The sequence below is a fragment of the Nannobrachium achirus genome (genome assembly GCF_963921795.1).
Source record: "Nannobrachium achirus genome assembly, chromosome: 3".
Classification (NCBI taxonomy): domain Eukaryota; kingdom Metazoa; phylum Chordata; class Actinopteri; order Myctophiformes; family Myctophidae; genus Nannobrachium; species Nannobrachium achirus.
In genome coordinates, this window is record NC_137812.1 from 57,704,171 (window position 1) to 57,722,339 (window position 18,169).

Here is an 18,169-nt window from a genome sequence, read left to right on the forward strand (position 1 = left end):
TAGCAGCAAGGACAGTGAGGGAAAGCCCAAAAGGCTGAGTTCTCATGGCCTAGGTCATCGAAGCAAGAAAACAGGAAGCACTGGGAAGAGCTGTACCTCCTCCTCATGTTCCTCGAGTCCATTCAACACAGGTAACCTAATGGAGAACAAAATGCGGACAGAATAGCTTCTTGGGGCCCTACTAATTAGCTTATTTACAGAGCGTGTTAAACCTATGTATTATAAACCTGTGACAGCCACAACAGAGTTTAGCTTGTCTATGTTTATCTTTGGGATTAACGTCCATGTTGTTTTTGCTAGGGGTCGGCTCCCTGTCTTCAACGCAGGACTTCCACCAGTTCTCATCTTCTTCCCGCCTAGAACGTGACCATGACCGAGGAGGTGAGGACCACAGTGGCGAGGAGCGCAAGGAGCGCCATAGGAGAGCGGCGGTTCAGGAGAACGAAGAGAGAGGCGAAAAGGAAGACGAAAAAGATGAGGAAGTGGAGGAGCAGGAGGAAGAGGAGGAGGAGGAAGTGGACAGTAAATATCACAACAAGCCCCCGGCATTGACCCCTGCCGATGGCCCCCATGTAGCATCACAGGGTCACGACAGGTCAGAGAGCAACGCCAGCCCCTTTGAGACCAAGGTCACCATCTCCACCTTTGGCTCCATCATGCGCATCACCTCCTCCTCGGGGCTGGGCGGAAGCAGCAGCAGCAAGGTCCGTAAGATCTCTTCTTCGGGGGACTACAAACCCTCTAAGTCGCTCTGCAAGCCCTCTCAAATGGTCACGCCTCCCATCCTGGAGCAGGCCGACCCGGGGGAGGATGGCAAGGCCACGCCCACGCCCCCGCCCCCGCTGCCCCGGGAGAGGAGGCACCGCGGCAACAAGAAGAGCCGGCACGGCCCGGGACGCCCCCGAGGGAGCAAGAATCGAGAAAGGCGGGAAGAGGACCATCATCATCACCACCATCATCACACAGCGCCTCCTCTGCCTCCAGCCTTAACCTCCTCCATCTATCCCAGCCCGTCCTCCATTCCACACCCTGCGTTCTCCTCCTCCACTCTGCCTCCGACAACCACCTCCACCTCCCCCTTTACTTCCTCCTCTGCCGGCAGTTTCTCTACAGGCCGCGGTAACTCGCTACTCGGCTCCGGTGAGTCTAAGCGTGGGTGTGTGGTAGCCCTCTAGCTTCCTGTGTGCTCATATACTGCGAGAAAAAAAAAGTATTGCACACGGAAAACAAATTGTAGCAGTATAACTGTCTGGTTGGCTGCACTTTGGTGTTTATTTGCAGCTTGGTTGAAGATTTGGTGAACTTTTCCATTACCCATGGCAAGTTAGACAAGAAAGCCTATATCAGTAGTGCTACATGTTCCATTTAAATTAAGATCTTAGAGCAGAAGTATCTGACATTGTACATTTTGTTTTCCATTGTGAAGTTCACAATGGATTAGCACAATTTAAAAAGAAAAAACAGTTAACCACAGTGACGAACAGAATATGAGTTAAAACAACATGAAATATAACAAGACAAGTCCATAACACAGAACAGAGGAAAATCTACAAGCTCACAGTGTGTTGCATTGTATTGAGCTTATAGATTATTTTCATTGAATGTTCACCACAGAATAGGGACGCAAGAGTTAATGTCATTAACTCTTTTTATATTGTCTTCAAATGTCCTTTTAGAATGTTTAATGTGTTGTTGTCTTAATAATGTAAAGCAATCGTTTTGTTATTGAAATTGTCCTATACAAATAAACATGACATGCCTTGACTTCAACTGGGCTTTACTTTGACAGCAAGAAATCTGGTCAGGGAGATCAGTGTAATTCCTAACATTGTTTAACCATCTAGATGGTGACTGGTTCACCGACCTGTTTTTGCTGTGCATGTTTAAGTACATGTGTCTATTTACTACACGCCTCTGCTGCATGCTGCTTATATCTTTGTAAACATGACAGTTCTCTCTCTCTCATTTCTCTCTCTCTTAGGCATCTACTCCAGTCTCAAGGACCCTCTCACATTAGGAGGGGGGGTGTGCAGCACACCTTTGTCACTAGGTGGTGGAGTGTGTAGCACTTCGTTGTCCCTCGGTGGTGGTGTGTGTAGTACCGCTCTGTCCTCAGGACTCCTTCCATGTCATGTCTCCACGCTCTCTCTTCCTTCAGTCAACTCTCTATCAAACACACAGGTACTCCAGAAGTGCTGAGACATAAATAATCTCTATTCTACAACAGTGGTCCTCAACCTTTTCAGTCTCTGACCCCCAAAAGAATCATATTTGAACAGGGGACCCCCACCCTGACGAGCATTAAGAGTTGAGGCATTACATTTTGTATAATACGGTTCTTTTGCGAAAATAGCAGATGTTGCGAGGCGTTGCACATTAAGTTAATCATTTTGGGACCCCCAAAACAATTTGGGGACCCCCCTGGGGGTCCCAACCCACAGGTTGAGAACCACTGTTCCACAACATGATACTGTATCTATTCAGGAGAAGTAAAGTATCCTATAGTTGCCGTTGCTTGATATTAGAAACATTATATTCCAATTCCTCTTAAAGGTGCATTGTGTGGTATTTGTTAAGGATAGCAATAGAAATGTCATTCCATTGGTTGATTGCATGGTCTGTCCAACACGTTATTCCTTAACAACACATCTCGAAAACGACAGGCATGCAAGTTTGGCATGGAATATGTTGATCACCTATCTGAGTGACCTTGTCGCAGGCCAGAATGTTACATTTTAGCTCAACATAAAGGTAGTATGAAACCTTCCGATTTTTAGCTCCACTAGTGAGCGCGGAGCTCTAAGGATAGCAATATCGTTCCGAATTTCTAATGACTTTGTTCTGATTGGGTGTAACGAGCAACAAGGTTTGTAGGAGCTGCTAGCAGCAGGGCTTTTGGACTCTCATCATGATTACCGCAAGGCCTGAAAATATAGGCGCTGTATGAAGGTTTCATTGAGGCAATGCAACTAATGAATATGTGCATGCACTGAACATCCATGTTATTTTCCTCCCTCCTCTCTAAAGCCCCAGTCTGGGGCTCCTTAGAGATGTGATGAAACATCTTGACACCTCCCTCCCTCTTTACTATCTGCTCGCCACCTCTCATACGCATGCTTCCCTCTACTGTGTAATGATGGATTTTCCAGTGCAAGATTTCTTCTAAATATTTCAGCTGAATTCATATCATGCAAAAAAAAAGAAAAGTACATTCACAGCTCTCTGCCTCTGGCCTCTCTGTAGTTACTGGTTTCATTGCTTGATATTTAAACAACCTACCTCTTCACTGATGGCAAACCTGATATAGCCTACTGAAAGTACCTAAGTTTGTCTCGCTTTGGCTGCTGTAGTCTGTCTGAGTGCATGTGAGTTCTTTTGGTTATACTGTCCACAACTCCACATGTCACTCAATGCAGATTTAAATGTATAATGTTGTTCCTAAATGGAAATATAATAGATAACAAAATAAATAGATAACAAATTAAACACTAGTGAATAATTAATTCGGACTACATAGAGTAGGTCTAGCCGTCACATATTTTGAAACGGTGGAAGTCTTATTTGGAAGTGAAACTCTTCTTGAAGCTTTATACCAGCTAACTGAAGTTTCCCTGACAATTCTGCTGTCTTGTCTCATAGGTCCACCCTGGTTCCAGTTCTTCCTATAGCCTGACTTCCATTCAGCCTTTCAGCAGTTGTCTCTCCACAGCCCCTACACTGCCACCACTACTGAGCCAAGCCCAGACCTCACTGCCAGGTATGAGCAGGGTTCACATCTCTTAGATCTGATATTTTGTATATTGTGATATTATCAAACGTAAATATCAACCACCTCAGATGGCATTTACCAAAAGGAAATGCATGTACTTCATTCAGTCGGAGCAGATAGGGATAAAACATATCCCCACTGGCCATAAAAATGAATGACCAAGAGGGCGATAGGAAAAGCAGAGGCATGGATACCCTATCCCCCAGCAAATGGAACCCTGGGTGTGAGAGAAACATTGCATTTGCTTCTGGTTACTACGTGCAGTAGTCTCTCACCCCAGACGTACACAAAACCATGCACAAGCCTTTACACACCTTCTTTGTTACATTTCAGCACAGACACTTCAAGACCACATGTAACACCACAACCCCTCTCTCCCTTCCTAGAATCTGACCTCGATGACTGTCGCTTCCCGTGTCAGGGGAACTCACCGAGAGAGAGCTTATCATCACAGTAAGCTTCATACATTCATCAGAGCATTTCTTTACATTTCTGATGTGATGTTTAGATTATGCTCTTATCAAAGGTACTACTACCACATTGGTTAATGCAGGGATTCAATCAAGCTTTCACTTTTTCCAGCCAAATAGATCGAAATGATCTATGTAAAATGTAGTTAAAAAGTGAAGAGAAACCATTTTCTCTTCAGAGAAAACATTTGTACTAGTGTAAATGCAGGTGTGAATATTTGATCTTGGCATTCAGGCTTTGCACACACTGCTCCTTGATGAGAGACATTTTAGAACAGAAGCACAAGACCCCACAAGGGAAAGCTGGGGAGGTGGTTGGAGCGAAGAATCACATTCCAACAGCGGCAATGGTGCGCACACCAAGAGGAGCAACAGAGCAATAGACCACCAAATTGGTCAGCTGCTAGTGACCCGTCACAGTTACATTGAGGAAGTTCTGCCTGAATGCACTCACAGGCTACACAGCATTTGTTTCTGTCCAAACTAGTAGATTACAAATACCTAAACATTCAGAGCCAAAATTAGCTGTATTTCTTTGTGTGACTGAGGGTAGTGCGTTTCCCCTCTGGGTCTAGTCCAACCCAATGACTCTTTCTTCTTCCCTGTTCTGGCCTCCAGGTCTCCTATGAGCTGTCTTCCTCTGCTGTTCGACCCGAGGGATGGGGGGGGTCCCGGTGTCCGAGCCTGTCCAGAGAACATCCCCCCAGCCAGCTCCCATATTGAGCTCCTGTTGGAGAAACACGGAAACGGAGAGATGGGCGCCAATAGTGAGTGTTCTCTGTGCACAGAAAATTAAGCATGTCTGCAGAATCCATTCAGGCCTGTCTGTGATTCTGGGGAAATTTGCAGTTGTTCTCCTTTGAGTTTTGTGGGGGTGGCGGGCAATGTCTGGGGCCAGGAGTACATAACAGACAGCTTCTCTCTCTGCTGTGGCTGGGTCTATTATTATGCTGTTTGCTGTGGTGTGTTTTTCTCCACCTGCTTTGGTTTAAGTCTACTCTTTGTGACACTGAATGCAGTGCTTGGAGCTATTCAGATATATATGCATATATTCCAGGACACTGTTGTGAACAAAAACATCCCAATGAGAGACAGCACTCTGAGGACGGTGTTTCAAAGCTGCCATGGCATAATGTAAACCATGACAATAATGCTTCTCTGTTTGATTATATTTATTCACGTATGTATCATTTCCTTTTCCTCTTAAGGCAAATTAGTTCCACACTTAGTTCCACTTTTGTTGGCTCACGCCATCTGTATGAATAGTACCGTCAGCTCTTACTGGCCTTCTCCACTTCACCTCCTCTGGAAAAGAGAATAGAGAGAGGTTTTGGTTTTAAATAGGAGCTGTCCCCTCCAGCTACTGTGGAACACGTCTCACCTAGCTTCTTGATGTCAGGCAGGTCTCACTGACGGCTCCATAAAGAAAACATGTCACAATACATTATCTGGTTCCTCTGTAATTGCATTATTATAAAATGACACGCTTTGTGGGCGTAAATCAAACGAACAATTAATCCATCAACAATTCAAGGGTTTTATTTCATCTTATTCTTATATAAACAAAAACAAGACTGTGCATGCGGTGTTCAGATGCTGTAATTGGTACATTTAAATGTATAAAGATCATATGTGCAGGATTTTCTCTAGATGATGGATTGTGAAGTGAATTATGCTAAATGTCCACACACTGCATTCTATAGCCCCAGTGAACGTTCTGTTATATTGCAAATCTCCTGCTTTTGATGTGTAACCTTTCAATCCATCCAAATACTAGGGGACAGATGTCTCGAGCTAAGCTTGCTATGTCAATAGTTTCAGAGAAAGATAGAGAGGTGCTCACCTCAGCACAGTGAACTATAACCCACAAGGTGACATTTATTTAAATTTTATTATTTACCGTAGCAGCAGTCTCTGACAAATAGACGCATTTCAATGACAATTACGTTGAACAATTACCTTCTTCAACGTTTAACTTGGCATCTATCTTGGCATCTTTGTTCGGACATCTAGTATGGATGCCCTCCGAGCGCCTTCCTAGGAAGGTCCTCGATGCACGTCCCACTGGGAGGAGACCCCGTGGCAGACCAAAGACCAGGTGAAGGACTATATCTCCAAACTGGCTTGGGAACGCCTCTGTATACTACCTGAGGGAGTGGAGGAAGTTGCTCGGGATAAGGAAATCTGGAAATCTCAGTTGGAACTGTTACACCCGCGACCCGATTCCGGATAAGCGGTTGAAGATGGATGGATGCATGGATGGAACGTTTAACTTCATTCCATCAGAAGGAATTGGAGCTAGGTTGAAAAGACTAGGATAAAGATACCAAGGTTGCTTCAGTGATGCCACTGTCATGCGAGAGTGAGCTTGAGTATGGACGTACTAGGTTGTACGCCATATGCTCAAGGCTGGTTATAGACTCGTTGGCTGTGCATATTTGTACAATCCATAAACTAGGAATTCCCGGCAGCCTTCTTGTAGCCCAGTGGTACCTTGTCCCAGCACCGTTCCAGGGACCAGGGGTTGGAAACCTCTGCTTTAAAATACAAATACACCAATAACATAATTTAGACCAAAACTAAACATGCAATTATATATATTTACTCTGTTGGATTAGGATTACCCATCTCAAGCAAGTTTCAAGTCTCCTCAAGTTGATTTCGATAACGTACTGAAATTAACGGAATCCAATGGCTTCCTCAAAAACAAAAACAAACCATGATGGTGTGCTTGGAAAAATGTTAGACATGCCATAACAACAGACATTATGGTCCTTAAATCTACCTTTAAATCTTTCTCTCTGCCTCGTGTCTAGTCGTGGACATGCTCCAGTCTCTGCATTCACTGCAGCAGGAGAACCAACGGCTTCAGGACCAGATCCTCAGCCTGACGGCAAAAAAGGAACGTCTGCAGCTGCTCAACGTGGAGATGGCCGTCCCCTTCCCTCCACATGCCCTGTCCGCCCAGGGCTCCATGCACACCCAGATCAGCTTCCTCTCCTCAACCCTAGGTCAGGGGTCTTCATAGATTCCATATGGTTTCATTGTTTGACAGCACAATCATCAGTGTATTTTGGATTCATGTCAATGTGTGTTTTCAGATATTTAACCACTTGAACCGTCGATACTTGATACCTTGACCTTTCACCCTGTACTTAGTCTGCTCTTTTTCCCCTCAAAACCAAACATCTTTGCCAAGCTTGTAGATCTGCTATTTTTGGCTAAAGTTCTCAGAATATGGACGCTAGGGTTCAAGTGGTTAATATAACAAAGGGGGGAAAGAAATAGTTCTTATCACACAAGGATTTGGAGGACCTCCTGTAGTAACTCTGAGGACCCCCTAGGGGTCCCGGACCCCCTGTTGAAGACCCCTGATATACATTAAAGCAGAACCACCTTCACTGAAGCCTGGAGTCCAAATTTGGACCGTAACATAATATGTGTCAAATCCAAAGGATTCCATGGAGTAATTAATTAGTCTCCTTGACTAGCGAGTAGAGATTAAGTTTACAAGATACTGGCATTCGCTGGAAATTGCAACCTACACCTGCAACCTAGTGGTACCTTTTTTGTTGGGCGGCAGTGGCTCAGGAGGTAGAGTGACCGTCTGGGACTCGTAAGTTTCCCAGTTCGATCCCTGGCTTCTCCTGGCTGCGTGTTGAAGTGTCCTTGAGCAAGAGACTGAATCCCCTAACTGCTCTCGATGAGCAGGTTGGTGCTTAGCATGGTTACCTCCGCCATCTTAGAACACGTAATGTGTAACAATGTTCTGTGAAGTATGTTATGTAAAGCACATTTGAATGGTCTGAATGACTAGAAAAGGCGCTATATAAATCCTTCTGTCTTGAGAGATTAGGGCCACCATAACACAGTCCAGCCCAGAAGTGTAAAATCTATCTTCAAGAGACACAAAATAACATGTCATCATGTGACAGACTACTGCAGCCCCAGATGATAATGGTACTCTCTGTAACGGGTCCCTGTGTTTGCACCTCTTTTCTTCAGACCCTCTAAACACCAAGAGTCCCCTATCCAAAAGCTGCTACCTGAATGATACCTCCTTTGTAACCTCATCTGAGGTAAGAACCCTGCATGCATCCCTTAATTATTGATCATTTTTATTACAACAATTATTATTATTATATGTTATATATATATACGTACACACGTGTGAGGGGTCTGTACAAATAAACAATAACTATTATTATTTATAGAATACATACAGGTATAAAACTATTCAAACCCTGCCAATACAAATAGTTATCTAAATAAACAGAAGAAAACTAACAATTGGTTCTTTCGTTGTGTGTAGGAGCTCCACTCTGGTAGTCCGTCCCGTAGCAGCTCCTCTCTCTCCTTCCAGAGCACCCCGCCTCCGCAGCAGAGCCCCGCCTCTTTTGGCCAGCCCCTGCTGAACGGTTTGGGTCGTGGTGGTTTGGGCGATGGCCTGCAGGGAGCCATCAGCCAGGCCGGCGGCGGCGGCGGCTCTGCCCTGCCAGTGGTGGGCGGACTCATGATGGCCTCCCTGGCAGGAAGTCCTCAGCTGAACATGAACGGTGTGCTGGGAAGTCTGAACGGCGTGATCCAGTCACCCGCACAGAACGCCTCCCAGCCTGCACTGCCCGCGCTCCGGCCCCAGCCTCCACCCCTCAACCCGCAGGCATTGGCACAGGGTCTTCAGCTGCCCAAGAGCGTGAGCCCGTATGTACACTATAGCAGTATTATTCCCATCGAGATGTCAACTTTCTAATAGCAATCGCATTGATTGATGTATTTTTTTTTTTTACATTTAAGTTTTATGTATTTAGTTTTATTTTTCTCACGGAACTCATTGGAACGATAGAATTCAGATGTAATGAGTATCAAATCAATTTCAAACTGTAGATCTGCTATTTTCACTATCTTTGTACGGCACCATTGTACAACAAAGTATAATCAGGGTTAAGTATTTCATCAGACTAATTGATTTAGTCGATTATAAACAATCTATTACAATTTCTAGAGTCCATTCGTTGATATATATATACACACACACACACACACACACACACACGCACACGCACACACACATATATATATTAGGCCTATATATAAAAACCTTGCTTCTAGATATTTCTGTTAAAAGTCGGTTATTGGTCCTAAATATTGGTTTTGATATATTTTATTTTCAATGAATTGCCCAACTGTAGTATTGCGTGAGGTTTCATGGTGGTTTAGATCATCTCTACGATGAGACTCTCCAGTACAAAGCATTGTTTCGTTTGAACAGCTGATGCTGAGTCACACAGTTTAATAACAAGCATATTGTGTGCTTTGGCATCATGTCTGCCAGGTGACCGCTTGTATTGGCACCCTGTGTTTAGTGGGATGGTGTTGTCTCTGTCTGATCGTTGTCTGGTCGCTGTGTGTTAATAAGGGTGTGTGTCTCCTGCCAGGTCCTCTCTGCTATCAGAGCAACAGAAGCAGCTCCTTCTACAGCAGCAGCAACAACAGCTCCAGCAGTTCCTCACCTCACAGAACTTTACTCCTGTAATGAAATATTATCATTTATTTTCACTTGACAACTTTGTTTTTTTGCAACAAGGGTTCATATTTTAGATTGTAATTAGAGAAAGGAAAAGATGAGTGTTAAAATGTTTTCATTTACTGCTTTCTATTGTTTTAGCGATTTTAGTATTTTGATTTCAGTGGGTAGGGGCATGCAAGTGGCTAAATATGTCTTTTCAGACACAATAAGCCTGCAATTTCTTTGTTAGTATTTACACCAGCCGCCAAGTCACATCTGCCCATGAAAGATTGCGGTGCATCTTGGTAATGGGCTTATTGTGTCTAAAAGTACATTTTTAGCCACTTGCATGCATGCCCCCATGCAAATCAAAATTGTTAAAATCACTAAAATGATTGAAAGAAGTAAATGAAAACCTTTTGTATTCATTTGTGTATCTGTATGTTTCCCTTCTATCAGGAGCAGCAGGTGGTTGTTTACCAGATGCTACAGCAACAGAGACAAAGGGAGCTACAGCGCCTCACACTGGCAGGAGCACTCACCTCCACCCCAACCTCACCCCTAATAGCCCAATCACCCAACCTGCTGTCCTCGGCAACAGCATCACCCCTGCACAGTGGCCAAGGAAACCCCCTCTTTGGCCTGCAGGAGACTGCACTTCACAAGCCTGGCGTGAGTCATTTAGATTTCTTTTCCGGGGGGAAAAAGAGCAGTTTGAATTTTTGAAGAGAAAAGGTTTGTATTTTTGTTTTCAGGCTGCAGGAGAGAAGGGTGGAGACAAAAACGGCTAACATTATCTTACTCGAAGTGGCTAACATCAGGAACACAGTCATTTGAACGTCATTGGAATGAAGCTGCCCTATCAAGAACTGAGGTCAACATTAATCTTATATCTAAGACTTTTGAATTGTCTTTCTCTCTGTCATCTCTCTCTTACATCATCTTTTATGAATGTATATTGGAACAGACTTAAATGTGTAGCTGTTTTTCCATGTCTGGGAATTCTTTATATCAGAGATTCTTCTCATAGGAATTTTTCTTTTGTGTAGGCAGCTTTCAGAGAACATTAATACAGTGGTCTCTAATTAAATTGCACTAATTTGTTAACCCGACCAATGGGGCTGCTTGTGTTGTAAGGGCCAGAGCTCCTGTTTTATCCCTGAACCTACAGTAATATGCAGGATTCTGGAGTAAGTCCTGTTTGAACTCTGGTAAAATTAGGTCTGTGTTTCTTCTGTGTCTTTTTTTAAGTACTCAATCACTGACCCATTTTTTTATTTGCCCCTTGGTTGTATAAATATTTTCGTCCATTTTTTTCTGTCTGATGACAATTATAATCACAGACTTCTTCCGCGTCTTGAAACCTCAGTTGTCTTCCTTAATATTTTGTATTTGTTTCATTTTCCTCCGTCCCTAATTTAATTTAAATTAAAATCTTCAATATGTCGCAGCCTCATTAGCATGTAAATATTAATGATGTCATCATTTGGGACGTATATGTCAGTCATATATTATGGGTCATTACATCAGTTTGCTCTTTGTTTTTGTTTTCCCTTATTAACATACTTTGACAAATAATGGAAAACAAAAGACCCCAAAGAATATTCTAAAGTAATAACTCGTTTAAAGGTGGCACAGATCTAAAAAAAAATGTCCTATTGCTCTATTAGAGACTGGCATAACCAGTTTAAGTTGAATATCAACTTTCATCTGCTTTATTATTCAACACCCATCCCCTCTGAGAATTTATAGAGAATTCTATATCCTACCTGACCTGTTGCTACCGAGATTAAGCAGACTAAACCAAACATTTGGAAGTAAGACATTAATTATATTTCCTAAACCAATGTGCACTTTGCATATTAGTAGCTATCAGAGCAAATTAGCCATCAACACAGTACCTTATATTTATTATTGGTACTTAATGGGCCACTAGGGACTGACACGTTTTTGGTCTGAATATTTTGCACTCTATCGTGAAGTGTTCTTCTTTTTTCTTCTTTTTTTTATGTTCCTCTCATACCATACATAAACTTTCTTTTCTTTCCTGGCAACTAGTTCTTTTAGCAATACTGGATAGTTAATGCCTTAATGACGCTAGTTATACAGACAATATCAAGAGCCTAAAGGCTTATTCTCTTGTTTTCTTACTTTGATAGTGTTTTATATGCGGTATATGGAGGACTTAGTTAAGTGAAAGCACTCTTCCTAAATACATTTATACTTTTGATAGGTAATAATGATAATTTCAACAGTTGCAACATGTGATTAACTGTAGTGATAACTAAAGTGTCAAATTATTTTGTATTGTAATCCTGTCTTAAGATGCATTGTGTTTTGTTTATTTGTGCTTTTTAAAAGCTGAGAAACAATGTTTTATTGAACCTCAAACAGTAAGGCCTACTTAAAGGTATTGTCATATGAGACATTCTTAGCAGACATTTCAACTTGCCTGGGACAGCAGTAATATTATTATTATTACTATTATTATTATTATTATTATTAAATTGCTGTCAATATAATGTATTAAATACTGAAGCTCAGTTGTGGTAAGATAGTAGAATGCCAATGTGATTACTGTGCACCATGTTGGCCTTTACTGCAGGGCTATATTAAAGCCCATTTCAGTACATACAAGCCAACTCATGAACTCTGATAAGCTTCTCTTTCCTTCTAATGCGCATCCACTTTACAATGTGATTATTTTATTAAGCTCGTCGGCTAAGAAATGCCACTCGCAATGTTAATGTCCTATGGCTTTCACAATAAGGAATTATTTTGTCATCTTTTTTTCTCCTTTGCTCCTTTAGCACTCAAATACTTTGACATTTCTGTTTGCAATCTCAAACGTGATCTCCCATACATGTGATATCTGAGGACTAGATTGTTCTATTCGTAGTTACTGTAGGTGTCATTAAGGACATTCAAGGAACTTAGTTGGTGAGAAATACTGTAGCAAATGACTGAAGGAGAATGTTTATTATGTTGACAACCCATAAGCCTGAATACTAACGAGACCTCTACTGGGAGGTCTGTAATTGACCAAGTATGTCCTTATGAGTTGTTGCACAAGGGAGGCAAAATCTAGACCAGTGGTTCTCAAGCTGTTCTGGATCAGGGCCCACTTCAAAATCTTGAAAGCATTTGCGGCCCACCCAGGGGCGTCACACCAAATTCTGGGCCCTGGGTACAAGGATTCACTGCGGGCCCCCCATGAATGTTAACTATTGAAAAATAGCAGATATACAAGCTCACAGCGCGGCACCGAGTGCCGTGCTGCGAGCTTGTAGATCTGCTATTTTTGAAAAATCTTGAAAATGTGTGCCAAGAAACCTATGTTTCCATGTCAGTGATGCTCAAACTTTTTCATGTGAAGGACCCCCCCCATCTCAAAATATTTAGTTCCAGGGACCCCCCAGAAGCAAAATTTGAGTTACAAATGTTCACTTAAAAAATACATATATTCAAAGATTTGCGCACATTTTCACGACTTTTCAAAAATAGCAGATCTACAAGCTCACAGCGCGGCACTCGGTGCCGCGCTATGAGCTTGTATATCTGCTATTTTTCAATAGCTAAAGTTACTAGGGCCCCTCCAACTTGGGCCCTGGTAACTCAGTCCCACTTTCCTACCCCTTGTGACGCCCCTGGGCCCACCCATCTGATGGGCATTTTCGAGAGCATGCTTATTTTAATTATCAATCAATTGTTTGTGATCCGTCTTGTATCAATGGAGCTAATGTAGTATTATGTTAAGTTCTTATTGGTATCACTATGAAAACACGTTTCAAGGGTTTAAGATTTTTTTTTTTAATTAATATTAAGGTTATATTATGTTAACGTTATATTATGATTAAAATCTTAGTGTTTTGCAAATTAGTTGGGGGCCCACGTGCAATACCCTTGCGGCCCACCAGTGGGCCCTGGCCCACAAGTTGAGAATCACTGATGTAGACAAAAACATATCCAAGAGATTGATTGAAAGTACTTTGAAGGATTTTGAAGGACGTGTTGCACTGGGGCATTTGGCCCAATTGTAAATCTTTTTTTTTTTCTCCTCTTCTTTTTTTTTAGTACCTTTTCAATTTTGTTTTGAGTAAAACTTGTATACTTCAATATGTTTGTGTAAAGACACATTTTTAAGCTTTGAAGTTTGGGTAACCAAGATAATCCATGTTATGAATGTTGTACTGTGTATCTTCTTTTATGTATTTACAACATGTTTAAGCACCTGACTCTGAATGACGTGTGATGGAGAACGAGTTACGGGATATGAATTGCATGAAATGCAGTGAAGTCTCAATCTGTTGCTAAATACCAAGTAATGACTATGCATAGATTTAAAATGCATTGTTCCCTGAATTAAATTAAATTAAATGACCTCCGAATAAATACAAGAAAAATTATAGGCATTGTCATTGTACAGTGTAATTTGAGAGAATTGATCTAGAGCAATTTGACAATATTAAGATGAAATGCCCTGTAAAGTATTTTGATATTTTTGTGTGTAAAATTAAAAGGACAGATTAAGGAAAACCAAACTTTTTTGTCAATAAATGTATTTTACAGAGTTATTCCTTTTTTTCTCATTCTTTTTTTTTCTCGCTTGGATTTTGAATGACTGATCCTAAAGTATAGTCTGCATGAAGCTATTAATCCAGCATTGCCTACTAACACTTTGTAAAGTTCAAGGTTCAGTGTTCATTTGGGCATTTGGGAATTTGTCTTGGGCATAAATACTTTTAGATAGATGTAGCCAGTGGCGTCTGTTCAGCAGTATGGCAAAGATGGGAGTCCTCATGGAAAAGAGGCATTAGGCCTACATTTAGGATAACACGGATCTATTGTCTGAAAAAACAACAACAACAAAAAAAAACTTTTTACACAGGTTTCTAAGGTTTCTTGGGCTGGATATGGCAGCCTGGAATGGTTTTTCAAGTGCAGCTAAACTTAGCATGTTAGTAAACGTGCCACAATTAACAATAATGCATTGCACCTGTGCAGCTGACCTGCGGAACCTGGGAATATACCAGTTTGTCAAGATGGGGAGAATACAAGTGTAGAGAATATAATTGTAATATCTTGTTAAAGTGACCATTTTGTTACATTTTGCATTTGCAGTTATTTTACTGTAATTTAACAACATACCGGTAATAACCAGCACAGATAGACAAAGAGACATTCATGGAAAAAGTAACTTTTATTTCCCCCCCTGGACCCAGGGTTGCATTCCAGCTGCATACCCCTGCCATACCTAATTGACGCCCCTGGATGTAGCTTATTACTGGTTAATGATCTGCTTATTTATCTGATATAAAACAACTGAAACATGCTGTAGGCCTTGCCTAGTCCTAGTGGACTCTGGGACATTTTTGCCCTATTTCTGAAAATGTATTTTATTCTATTTATTTTTGGAAATGTATCTAATTAGCCTACACCAATGCACTGATAAAGAACATTTACTTCGTAATGTGTAACTATTTTTGAATACTTGAGTAGGCCTTTTTACTTGAGTTGACTAGAGACTTTGTCCTGGCCTGTGTAGGAGGGAGGAACCTCAGCGCGGCACTCCCAGCGCGGGCGTAATGTTTACATAGTTATCATTAGTCATAGCCTACATTTTATTTTGCATAGGCTACTATTCTTTATTCATTTCATCCTACTCTTCGATCGTTTACTTTTCTCGCGAGGAGATATAGTCGGGACATTTTCCCACCTTTGACTGCAGAGCGCTTGTAGACGCATCAGAACACTTTTCAAAAACAGACGACAGGATGAATGTAAGGATACTTGCGGTTAAAGGATGCCTGGACACAATCAGGTCACTTCGCCTTTTACCTGATGTTTCTACGATGGTAAGCAATGAAGCATGCACAAGATGTAGTAGAGAAATGCCCGGATCCCGAGGCTACTTTTATATCAATGTCGCATGTTGCGACATTTCCGCCTTTAGCCTACTGTAGATGCAGTTTAATTTGGTTTGATGCAAGAGGACGAGCCTGCCATTTATAAATCGGGGGAAGTAGAAATCAAACTTGACCAAAGTGGGGGGTTCTTAATCTTATACACCTATAGCACAATCTGGGTAATCGAAGGGGGGTTCCAGGGGATCACCACTGCTCTGTGCCATTTTCCAAAAACCTTGACATTTTGTTGACTAAAGGAAATGTGGAATACACTAACCTAACCTCGTACAAAAACGTTCAGCAGCACTGCTCTAAACAGAACGTATCTTTACAGAGTCAGCGCTGCTTTCAGTCCACCCAGCCTGTGGTTGCGGCCAAGATGCCATATCGGGTGAAGGTGTCAGCTGGCAAACGTTACGCATGGTGTGCGTGTGGGGGCACAGTCAAAAACAGGTTGCCCTGAAAAGCCACTTACAGGCAGCAGCCGTTCGCAACTGGTAATAATGAACCTAGCCCCAACCCTACCCTCCCCTGCCCCTTCTTTGTATATACTGTTTGTTTAAGAATTACTGTCTTTGTTTTGTTTTTCTTTACATATCTACTGCATAGTACTGTGTTCTATCTGTCTGTCATTCAATGTTATATGAGATACTTAAATGGTTTCCAGTGGAAATAAGCTTAGTCTTTTCATGGATCTCCTTTTAGTAGACCTTGTACCAGTGAACTGTACCGTCATGAAACTGTACCTTTTCCTATGCAAACTTCTAATAAAGTCTTCAATCAATCAATCAAACCAACACTTGTACTTTTACTCAAATAGCCTACTTTTTGAAATGCGGACTTTTACTTGAGTATTTCTACATTGCAGTATTGATACTGTAGGCCTACTGTCATGAAACTGTACCCTTTCCTATGCAAACTTCTAATAAAGTCTTCAACCAACCAATCAATCAATCAATCAATCCTTTTACTTTGAGTAGCCTACTTTTTTCCACCACTTTTTATAATTATAAGTTATGTTTCTATTATTATTAATTATTTTATGTTTTTCTTTCTGTCACAGCCCTTCTGTGACGGTGCCCACAGAACAAAAGCACCAAGTATGGCTCCTCTGCGCTTCACCCCTGATAAGGACATGGCGGTCATGCTGTGCGCATGTAAACAAACACACAACGCACCTTACTGTGATGGCACACATTTCAAAGTCATTTTCCGCGGGTTAGTTAGTTCCGCGAAAAAGTTGTTTGGAAGATAACTAAGCCATTATATTATATATTATAATAACATGTGTACAAATAACTAATAAAATACATGCATTTAATAACTTGTTTTGTTTGAGACCATTCTTTCTTTATAAGATAGATAGGCTATAGGTCTACACACCGAATCCTAACATTCCTGGTGGTCGTTGTTGTGTTTTTCATGGGCAGATGAAACTATGCAAATTAGGATTCCATGAATGGCACACTACGCACATGTGTGACTGACGCGTGATTATGGATCCCACTGGGAAAGATGGATGGAAACGGCATAGAGCGCTCGTTTTCACAGTTATTGTCCACGACACTGCAAGCGGCGCGAAGGCCAGCGGAGCGCCGCGCGAGTTACGAAGCCGTGGTGAATGCAATCGGGGGCAAGCGCACGATAAACGCAATGATAATTGGGGTTTGGTGCACCTCGCGCGGTCCAAGAGACTACAACGGAGCGCTCCCTACGTCCGGTTCAGCCAATCACAAGCTTCAAAAATGAGTCCGGGGCGTGGTTATCCATCTTTCCCAGTGGGATCCATAATCACGCGTGACTGACGCCACTCCCCCGGAAGTGACCACATAGTCTTAAACTCAGTTGCTGTTTGACAGTGATCCTCTTGCAGTGATCATATTTATTTAGATGTGGTGGCACCGGGTGGCACCGCCGGGTATAATCCACAGTTTAAACAGACTTTTATAACATTATTGCTCTTTCGTATGGAATGGTGTGTAGACTGTGTGTGAGAGACAGCTAAACAACATGAGCTCAATGACAGTGTCAACAACGATGCGCCCGTGGATCATTTCAACCTTGAGACTGTCTATGGCAACTTCAAAAGTAAGCAGTTTAAACGTCTCGTTAATTTATACATTTGTACCCAGTAGGTCTATTTGCAAAATCGTAAACAGCCTCAGGATGTTCTTTGCTATTCATGTTGATGCCTGGATTGTAATACATGATGATAGTAGCCTAACCTTTATAAAATCCACAGATCCAATACTCCACCCGACCCCCAGAAGAGCCTGTAATTGCCTCCAAAACTCCATTCAAGGTGGAACTTATTGCTGGCAAGCGATACTCGTGGTGTACCTGTGGCCATAGCAAGAAACAGGTGCTGTGTTAAGCATGATGTAATAATCAGGAGACTTTTAATGCATATTTGTGGACCATAATTTGAACTCGACTCTCCCACCTTTTTCCCCTTTAGCCTTTCTGTGATGGTGCCCACAAGATCGATGACAGAAGACCAAAGCCCTTGCGATTTGTC

General features: G+C 42.0%; 1 protein-coding gene and 1 long non-coding RNA gene across 4 annotated transcripts in view; both read left to right on the plus strand.

Moving 5' to 3' along the window:
- The window catches only part of LOC308282472 (protein AF-17-like), a 28,601-nt gene extending 13,699 nt beyond the window's left edge, over nucleotides 1-14,902 (plus strand). For 2 of the 3 annotated variants that reach the window (XM_080722823.1, XM_080722824.1), the window contains exons 9-19: nucleotides 1-131; nucleotides 301-1,140; nucleotides 1,982-2,181; nucleotides 3,640-3,757; nucleotides 4,156-4,222; nucleotides 4,858-5,006; nucleotides 7,056-7,250; nucleotides 8,245-8,318; nucleotides 8,552-8,940; nucleotides 9,675-9,768; nucleotides 10,205-14,902. The exon at nucleotides 1-131 is cut by the window's left edge and continues 29 nt beyond it. In XM_080722823.1, the coding sequence (XP_080578949.1) occupies nucleotides 1-131; nucleotides 301-1,140; nucleotides 1,982-2,181; nucleotides 3,640-3,757; nucleotides 4,156-4,222; nucleotides 4,858-5,006; nucleotides 7,056-7,250; nucleotides 8,245-8,318; nucleotides 8,552-8,940; nucleotides 9,675-9,768; nucleotides 10,205-10,471 (2,524 nt within the window). In that variant the 3' untranslated portion in view covers nucleotides 10,472-14,902. The remainder of the gene's footprint in view (nucleotides 132-300; nucleotides 1,141-1,981; nucleotides 2,182-3,639; nucleotides 3,758-4,155; nucleotides 4,223-4,857; nucleotides 5,007-7,055; nucleotides 7,251-8,244; nucleotides 8,319-8,551; nucleotides 8,941-9,674; nucleotides 9,769-10,204) is intronic. The other variant, XM_080722825.1, reaches the window with a different exon arrangement.
- A 339-nt stretch (nucleotides 14,903-15,241) lies between these two features.
- LOC308282500 lies at nucleotides 15,242-16,846 on the plus strand. The gene is made up of 3 exons (XR_013961891.1): nucleotides 15,242-15,600; nucleotides 15,986-16,148; nucleotides 16,715-16,846. It is a non-coding gene; the product is annotated as an uncharacterized lncRNA (long non-coding RNA).
- Nucleotides 16,847-18,169: the final 1,323 nt, after the last annotated feature.